A 9,794-nucleotide genomic window follows, 5' to 3' on the forward strand; every position below is an offset into this window, starting at 1 on the left:
AGCTCCACCCGCAAAATTGCTCCACAAAAACGATGGATATGCCCTTGAAGGGGTGCTCCATCAAACATCCAAGTTTTATAGAGATGGAAGAAATTATCCACCACTGCTACTAATAAATGGAAAATGACCAGTTTGTTCTATTTTTTCTTCGCAGGTTGCGAGTCTTCTTCACCGTCATCACTCTTCTTTACTGTACATTGCCCCTTTGTTGTGGCCGCGCTAGATCAGAGCAAGGCCAATAAGCTTGTCTAATAGCCAAGCCATGTCATATGTAGACTAGTTTTGTAGACAATATATATAACAACCATGGCTCTTCACGGATTCCAAGACTATTTTTAATAGCGTGGGACCCGCCACTACCTCCCTCCATCTATGCTCCCATTGGCAAGGAGGACAGGACCACGCATGCAACCTCACATGCAGCTATAGTTGGCCATGCAGCCCGTGGCCCGCGGCCCGACATTTTGGCCCGGCCCGAGGCACCGGGCCGTGCCTGGGCCGCCACCGTGGCCCGTGGCACGGCTCAGGCACGGCCCGATGGCCCGGTGCTTAATGGCCCAGTAAAAAATATAGCTTTTCTAATTTTAAAAAAGAAAATGTAGGTCTGTTGGCACATCCATCCATCCTAATTGGCCTGTTAATAAATGTAGCCTGCTAATTCTAAACAAAAAAAGAAAATATAGGCCTGCTACTAGCCTAGCACGACCTTGGCCCGGTGGCCCGCCGTGCCTTCGGGCCGGTCCGACAGCCCGTTGGCCGTGCCTTGGGCTATACCCCCGGCACGAGGCACAGTGATGGCACGGCCCGGCCGGCACGACGGCACAGTGAGGCCCGGGGCAGGCACGGCACGCCGGGCCGCCGGGCCGGGCCGGCACGGCCCGATGGCCATCTATACATGCAGTCTTGGAGCTCGTGACGAGCTGGTCGACAAATGCGTCGACCATCACCCTCTCTCTCCTATTCTCTCTCTTCCACATTAGACTTTGCTGAGTTGTCTTGGTTATTAGCCAAGCTCACATGGCTTATTGTAGCTGCTCTGATGGCTCGCCGCCGTCCACCCGTACGCGGAACCCACGTCCCCATCCTTCGTTGCATTTAAAATCAGTGATCATTCGCTAATTACCCCAGGGTTTTGGTGGAGTAGCACGTTGCAGAAAAAACGTGGATCTTACTGTACCTTATACTATGTGTTTTGATGGACCTAAGAGTGATTTGCTAAAAAAAAACCTAGATATGGAACTGACTTGGAAAAATAACTAGAAGTGGGGACGAACTGATTTGGTGAATCTCGAACTGTTAGGAGCTGTCCAAACACGCCGACATGAAAAACACGTGTTCTGCCGAGTGCCGACGGCTTGCCGAGTGGGGAGCGCCCAAAATGAGTTGGCAAGCTAGGTGGGAAAGCTTCGAGCAAACTGATGGTGCCCGCATGGTGCGGCCCGCATGCTCGGTGGGTTGTGTCGTGTCCTCGTGCGAACGTGGTAATGTAGAGCAGGTTAAAATTTATTTGGTAAATCAATAGATTTATAAATCTCAAAACCAAACACCAAATAAAAAAAAGTCTTCTCTAATAGTTTGCTATTTGGGCTAGCCAAAAGAACTTGGCATCCTAGAATTTTTAACAAAATTATAAATTGAGCTTCAAACAAGTTGACAAAATTAGTTGGCAAATTGGGATACACATGATGCCAAGTGATAGAGGACTTACATATTTGCCAAGTGAAGAAGTAATTTTGTCAAACTCATAAATTTACCAAATAATTTTGCCAATTTGTTGTAGGCTGTTTTTTATAGTTTTGACAAAAATCCTAGGATGCCAACTATATTTAATAAATTACTGGGGTTACTCCTAAAGAGCTAGCGCGGCGCTTTTCTTTTTAAAAGTTTATTTTTCATATGGTGCCTTCACTCTTGCGGCTGGTACAGGGCAGCTGTTTTTTTTAAAAAAATATATTTTCCATACTGTGCGTTCACTCTCGTGACATTATATATAGGGCTAAAATTTAGAGCAGACATTGTTTATTAATGTCAGATTATATTTTGAACTGAAAAATTGCCACCAAATTATATATCTCTCTCTATTTCTCTTCGTTATTGGCACTCCCTCCCGACCACCACTCTCTATCTCTCTCCCTATAGGCCCCCTTTCCCTCTCTCACCGCTGTCAGCGCATGGCATGATAATCGGCTAGACGGTGGGAGCCCGCTCCCTGCCCCCTCTCGAGGCAGATCTGCATGGACATGGGGTCAAGGGCGACCTCTCTCCCGTTTTGGCTAACACTAGACGTAATTAATTGATGACCGAACCAAAGTAACTGAGACTGACACTGAACTGATCAAGACCAATTTTTTCGATCATTAGATTGGTCCTCAGTTTCTACTAACCGATGTTTTATGGTTATTAGTTAGGTTCTTTGTGTCAGTTACCCGAACTGATTGAAAAAAAAACGAACTTTACTGTTGTATAAGCCAAAAGACCTAGCAAAAGAAGCCCAACCCATATATATAAACCCTAGATATATAAAGCCTCCCTCTAGTCTCTCTCCCAATTTCTCTTTGACTCTCTCCAGGCCCAGAGCCTCCGCCTCCACCGCTCGACTCCCGACCACATTTGGTGACGGCACGTCGGTGCGAGGCTGAGGCGGCGAGGTGTGCACTCGGTCGTTGGTCCGCCGCACGGCCCGTGCCTTGCACCCAACGGTCTGCGGCTGCTGGCAAGGGGTGCCTAGCCGCTTGGGCATGGGTCGCTAGGTCGGCGGCTCAGCGACCAGCCGTAGACACATCAATACCTCAACCACCGTCGACCTAGGACGGTCGCCGTCGGAGGCCAGCGTGATCACTGCCCGCTGGATCTGGTGAAGTCTGCTACGGCTACATCAATTGTGTTGTGTTTTTTGCCTTCAAATAGAAAAACGTGTTGCTAAAATTTGCTATAAATCTTGTTGTTTTATGGTTACTACTCTAGTCTAGTTAGCTCGGTCATGATCGAGACCGAATTTAACTAACTGAGACCAAATTTGCTCGGCCATGGCTTTTTAAACTGACTGATCGGTCTCTAATTTCTGATAATCGAATTTGTCAACCAAAGAACAAATCGGTTCGGTTCGGGTCTGAATGAACGACCAGGGTTAGTTGTGGCGGTGAGCAACTAGGGCAAGGATAGCCACTATGCGGGTGAGGACCATGATGAGGATGGCACATGCGAGGATGCCGATTGTGGCCACATGAGATTCTTTAAACTTTATTTGCCTCTCGCCACTGATTTGCAAATTGTCCATGATTATATTCATTTTCACAGGCCACTTTCACCGCAGCCGAGCAAAATCGTCGATGGTGATGGGATTTGAGACCTAATTGTGATGATATATCTATAGTAGTAAAACTAAACCTAAAAGAACTACTTAACTATAAATGAGGGATGTACCCTCTTTACTTCTTGCCCTTTGGTAGCCTCATAGGAGAGAAAGGAGAGGCCCCTAGGCCAGAATTGAAAGGCATACACTTACTTTATGGGTGCGTAAACTTTTATCATAGATAATGCATATATAGTGAAAATTTGGTCAATGGAGGCAAGTTGCCCTGATAGCGGCGGTAGCTTGGAGCTCTTATTAGTGAGGTTTATCGAGGGTTTGGAGACACTGCTAAGAACACGCGTGTGCATACACATGATCAGAATATAATGCCTGTTATAAACTTAAATCCTACATGATCAGAGGACAAATAAAGAGAGAGATGAAGTATAGTGTCGATAATAATGTACACGCGTACTGTGTACAGATGCAGGATCTGAATATAATGCCTGATTATAAACATGAACCCTACATAATCGGAGGACAAATGAAGAGAGATGAAGTATATAGTGTCGATATGGTTGGTGTGAGAATTTGTGGAACGTGGTGGGAAAATGGTCTAAGAAGAAACTTTTAGGAAATGGAGCACTAGATCAGGAAGATGAGAGATCAAGGGATATACCCCGCGTTATATTATGTACTTATTAATTAATTAATCTACAAATCAATTATCATAAGCTTAATTTGAGCTCGTGCAGAAATTCCTTCGGAGAATGGGGGCGCAATAATGCACCCATACGACTTATAGAATACTACAAAGCACACGTGAACCACACGAGGTTTTATTTTATCATTTGCTTGGATTCGTTCCTGCGTCAGCAAAGCCATATCGCCATACCTCTATTATAGTAAGCATCGTCCCCACTCATGTGTTGCTCGATCGCTCTGTATAAATATGCCAAATAGAGAGTAGAGTAAGCAGTGCATATGCATGCAAGTGCAAGCAGAGCTAGCGAGCCAGCAGCCAGCCAGCTGCTGATCGACGAACTTGCTGCACGAGACACATACACGCGGCTTCACTCACGCATCAGTGTCATGGCTCCGATCACTGTTGCTGCAGCTCCTCCTCCTGCGAGCCTCGAGACCGGCGGCGGCGCTGGGCTGACGGTCGCCACCGTCGGCGCCTTCGAGCCCTGTGCGTGGGGCGACTTCTTCGTCACCTACGTCCCACCCGTCTCACAAGTATGTGTGTGTGTCTATATATATATATATATATATATATATATATATATATATATATATATATATATATATATATATATAACCTGCCTAGCTATATACAGGAGTCGGAGGAGCGGATGAGAGAGAGGGCGCATCAGCTCAAGGCAGAATTGCGCCGCCGGATGTCGTTCGAGGCTACGAGGAGCGTCGCTGATATGGTGACGCTGGTGGACACGCTCCAACGCCTCGGCATCGACAACCACTTCCGCCACGAGGTTGACGCCGCGTTAAAACGCATCAATAATAATAATAGCTGCGAGAGTTTGGGCGACTCATCAGCAGGCTCAGGCGGCGGCGGCGCCGCCGACGACGGCCTCCATACCGTTGCTCTCCGCTTTCGTCTACTTCGGCAACATGGCGTCTGGGTCCCTGCGGATGTGTTCGACAGGTTCAAAGATGACACGACGGGCGGTTTCAGTGAAAGTCTGAGCAGCGATCCCAGGGGCTTGCTGAGCCTATACAACGCGGCTCACATGGCAACGCCTGGCGAGCAGGGCCTCGACGAAGCCATCTCCTTCGCCAGGCGTCACCTTGAGTCCCTGAAACTGAAAGGCACGCTCTCGTCGCCATTGGCAGAGCAAGTGTGCCGTGCCCTCGACATCCCTCTCGCACGCCTCCCAAAGCGGCTGGAGACGATGCACTACGTCGTCGAGTACGAGAAAGAAGAGGGGCACGACGCCGTGCTCTTGGAGCTCGCGAGGCTGGACTTTGACTTGGTCAGGTTTCTTCACCTCAGGGAGCTCAAGGACCTGTCATTGTGAGTAGACTACATACGTTTCCTATATATTATATATATAATCTTTGCCTATATTATTTATGTTGATCGATGATGATCATGAGGGTTCTTCAATTTTTGCAGGTGGTGGAAGGATCTCTATGGCAATGTGAAACTAAACTACGCCCGAGACCGGCTAGTGGAGAACTACTTCTGGACATGTGGGGTGTTCCATGAGGAGGAATACTCTCGTGCGCGGATGCTGTTTGCCAAGACATTCGGGTTGCTGTCACTGATGGATGACACATACGATGTGTATGCTACATTAGAGGAGTGCCATATACTCAACGATGCTATACAAAGGTACGTGTACACACACATCCAACTCAAGGTAGAGGTTTATGGCCTGATTTAGTTCTGATATATATATGGTCTGCAGATGGGATGAAAACAGTGCTTCCATTCTTCCAGAATACATGAGAATGTTCTACATCAATCTTGTGAGGAACTTTCAAGGGTTTGAGGATAGCTTGCAGCCAAATGAGAAGTACCGCGTCTCCTATGCAAAGCAAGCGGTAAGAAATTAAAGTTCTTATACATCAGTTAAATTGAACGTATCCTGTACTTTGCTTTGTTCATATGTACGTTTGCTTGGTACGAAGCACTAGCGATACATATGAATACTAGCTAATTTTGTTTAATTAATTTTCTCGCAGTTTAAACTGTCATCAAAGTACTATCTGGACGAGGCCAAATGGTGCAGCGAGAAATATGCGCCGAGCTTCAAGGAGCACATGGAGGTGTCTGTCATGTCGTCAGGCTTCCCAACGCTCGCCGTGGTGCTGCTTATGGGTGCAGGTGACATGGCGACCAGGGAGGCGTTCCGGTGGGCGATCGGCGTCCCTGCCGTGGTCAGCGCCAGTGGAGAGGTGGCTCGTTTCCGCAACGACATCGCCTCGTACAAGAAGGGGAAGAACAAGAAGGACGTGGCGAGCTCCGTGGAGTGCTATGCCAAGGAGCACGGCACGTCGGGGGAGGAGGCGGCGGTGGCGATCGCCGGGATGGCGGAGCACGCGTGGAGGACCATCAACCGGTCGTGCATGGAGATGGATAGCGCGCTGTTGCCGGCGGCGCAGCTGGTGGTGAACCTGACCAAGACGCTGGAGGTCATATACCTTGGCGGCAGAGATGCCTACACCTTTGCTGCCGACCTCAAGGATCTCGTCGTCTCCCTCTTCCTCAACGGCCCTACTACTGTTTGAACCTTTTTGTGTGTATGTATCTTGCACCATGTTGGCCAGTTCCAGCTGTGAGAGTTTTCTTCCTATTTAATGAGGTGATGTATCTTGCACCCTGTCTCGTCGTCGTCGTCGTCGTCGACGACATACTTCTTGCCCAGCACCGTACCATGCGTGAGATCGTGTTGAGGTACGTTCGCCATGAGCAGATGGTCCAGCACCACCACCACGCGCCCCGCCGCCGCCGCCGTGGCCGACGATGTCCCGTGGACATAGAGGTCGTGCAGCATGGCTTGCAGCTCCTCGTCGCGAACGCGCTCTTGCGACCTGAGCCTCCTAGCGCTGAAGATCTCCGTCTTGCACAGCCTGCGCGCCTGGCGCCAGTACGCGCCGTAGGGTGCCCAGAGCACGTCGGAGTGTAGTTGTAGCCGGTGTACCTGCCCGACGCCATCCTCGGACGGTCGATGAACGCCAGGTCGTGGGGTCTTGAGGATGGACCTTGCGGCGGCGGCGACGGAGGAGCTGACGACGACGGGGAAGGAGCCGAGCCGGAGAGACATGAGTGGCCCCCGCTTGGAGAGCTCATGGACACATAGCGGTGCGGGAGCGTGCCGATCAGGTTGAGGTTGCCGATCACCGGCCACGGCCGGGCGAGGGCCCGGGTGGGAGCTTGTGGTTGCGGGTGGAGCCGCGCTAGCTCGTGGCGGCGGGCCGGCGGCGGAGGGCGGTGACGAGGAGGCGGGCGGTGGCGAGCACGACGCCGAGGAAAGAGATCATCAGTAGCTCCGTCTCCGTCGGAACGTCCTTCTTTTCTTCTCTTGTGTGCATAATACAAGAACGGTCTCAGTTGCAGTTTCCACAATTTATAGGGACGGGACACGGTGAGGTACGGAACGGGGTGCTGCCCTAATTAATGGTGGGTGGAGCGGAGCACCAGTGATCATCGTTTCATGGACACGGACGGGCACTAGGCACTAGCTGATGCTGGTTGCTGGACGGACACCCACAGCTGAACGTGACGTCCTTTGTGAGCACATGGTTTGGAGATGAGCACATGTGTTTGGCGTGGCTCTTCACGAGAGGTTCTTCTAGTCAGAGCTGTTTTGGCATAATTTGTGGCTTCGCCACAACTTCAGCTCCTCTACTTTTTACTTAAAAATAGGAGTAAAATACACTTACGGCCCTTTAACTTGTCAGCCTGTGCCACTTTAGTCCATGAACTTGGAAACCCGAAAAAGTGACCCCTGAACTTGTCCGCCTGTGCCACTTTGGTCCATGAACTTGCAAACGCAAAACAGTGGCCCCTAAACTTGTCGACCTGTGCCACTTTAGTCCATAAACGTGTAAAGGCTCTTTCAACGCGTCAACAAATATTTATTTATTTCATAACTAATTATTAATGAAATGCTAAATTCATGAAATGTTTTGTGTAGCCTCTTCATGTGTACTCTGCCTAGGAAAAATATGAAACCTAGAAAACGAATAATTTTTGCTTGTTTTAAAATGATCTCTTTTAATTAATAAATACAGCGAATTGATATATTATTTGATATATTTGACGCTACAAATAAAAATATATCAATTTCGTAAATTAAAAAAGAAGTGATGGCATCATCGCTGACGTCAGCACCATAAACGGTGCCATGCATGGCCTACCAGAGGCAGCCACGTGGCAGAACAGTGCCATGCAACCGGTGTTATTTTCGTATTTGCATGTTCATGGACTAAAGTGGCACACGTTGACAAGTTCAGGGGGCACTTTTTCGCGTTTGCAAGTTCATGGACCAAAGTGGCACATGCTGACAAGTTTAGAGGCCTTTTTTTTGTGTTTGCAAGTTCATGGACCAAAGTGGCACACGGCGACAAATTAAAGGGCCGCCGGTGTATTTTACTCTAAAAATAGTTTCTCCAGAAAAATGTTCGGCAGGACTTCAGAGAAGCTAGAGTTGAAGCCGCCAAATATGCTCTAAATAAAAAGGCACTGTTAGCAAAGGAGTGGAATCGGAAGAAGAGATAATTGTTCACACATGATTAAATTCATGCAGCCATCATTGAATTAATATTATAGATGTCGCGATGTTGTTGGAATGGGCATGGCATGGGTCTTTGATTCAATAGATAAGGACCTGAAATCATACAAAGACTTCGCATTGATTCTCAAGATGTATAGGTAATCCTATTATATGTTTGTATATATACTTCTAACGTTCATTTTTGGATACTAACTAGTTGCATTTATTAGATTCATTCGAACAGGGCGTGCAGGTTCTACATTAATACACATAAAGGGAGGCATGATCCATAAAGGAAGGATAACTTGTGTGTTAAAACAAAATATGTTGTAAGTGAAACTTACTTTAGTACTTCCATTGCGTTGCTGTCAAAAGCATTACTTAACATCTTTATATGTGAGACACACATTGCCACAAGCAGAAGGTCGGGAGTTTACATTGTGGATGTCCATATTAGAGTTTGCACAGTTTGCACGGAAGATAAGTTTGCACTAGATCTGTTGCCTATATAATTAGTATCATTAGAAAGATCTTTGAGTTTTTTAATAAATTTATTTAGAGATACAAATATTGCATGTATTTTCTACAAATCGAGTCAAACTTGTGGCACGCACACCAACAACGACAATTAAAAAGAGACAAAGGGAGTACGCAGTATCATGAGTAACACCACTAGCTACTGGAGACACCCCTGCAGGGTAAGTTCGAACCTCTTCACCTGTAGTATAAAAACTTGGTACAAAACGCACGCATATGTTACAAAATACTAAATCTAAATCTGTTTTCTTGTTGTGGCAAGATGAGAAAGGTGTGCAATCTGGTCCACACAAAGATGACAACCTCTTGGAGCTCGTCAGCGACCTTTGCAGCTTCGACCAGATTATACACATCAAAGGTCTGTACCATGACCGAGCGTCCGACTTTGGTAGGAACCCTCAGTACCAACATCTTCGTGAGTGGGAAAGGCTAGGCTTAGACCGCTGATAACAATGTATATGGAATATGACATTGGTAATTGGACTTGCGGAACGGTCGGACTTGTGAATTATGTGAATGTATTGATGAATTATATATATTCTTGTGAATTGGACTTTGAATTTTATTGGATATAATGGTCTTGTGAATGCATATGTATATGTATATATCTTCTTGTGAATTAGTTGTTGATATAATGTCCTTGTGATTTATATATGCATGTGTTCAGGTTAGATTTGAATTTTTAAATTTATTTTTTTTGGGGGGGGGGGGGGGGATGGACT

At 47.3% G+C, this 9,794-nt stretch overlaps 1 protein-coding gene across 1 annotated transcript; it reads left to right on the top strand.

Moving 5' to 3' along the window:
- Positions 4,288-6,636, top strand: LOC8080793 (alpha-humulene synthase). The gene is made up of 5 exons (XM_002465189.2): positions 4,288-4,531; positions 4,633-5,327; positions 5,430-5,648; positions 5,725-5,860; positions 6,002-6,636. The coding sequence occupies exons 1-5, from the start codon at positions 4,385-4,387 to the stop codon at positions 6,545-6,547; spliced, it is 1,743 nt and encodes a 580-aa protein (XP_002465234.2). The 5' UTR covers positions 4,288-4,384; the 3' UTR covers positions 6,548-6,636.

Source organism: Sorghum bicolor, chromosome 1 (genome assembly GCF_000003195.3).
Source record: "Sorghum bicolor cultivar BTx623 chromosome 1, Sorghum_bicolor_NCBIv3, whole genome shotgun sequence".
Classification (NCBI taxonomy): domain Eukaryota; kingdom Viridiplantae; phylum Streptophyta; class Magnoliopsida; order Poales; family Poaceae; genus Sorghum; species Sorghum bicolor.

What these genes read in the sequence shown, in the direction of transcription:
- LOC8080793 (XM_002465189.2), top strand. Translation starts at nt 4,385, where the DNA reads ATGGCTCCGATCACTGTTGCTGCAGCTCCTCCTCCTGCGAGCCTCGAG. An exon ending in GAGCTCAAGGACCTGTCATT is followed by an intron (nt 5,328 to 5,429) that starts GTGAGTAGACTA and finishes CAATTTTTGCAG; the next exon opens with GTGGTGGAAGGATCTCTATG. An exon ending in CTCAACGATGCTATACAAAG is followed by an intron (nt 5,649 to 5,724) that starts GTACGTGTACAC and finishes TATGGTCTGCAG; the next exon opens with ATGGGATGAAAACAGTGCTT.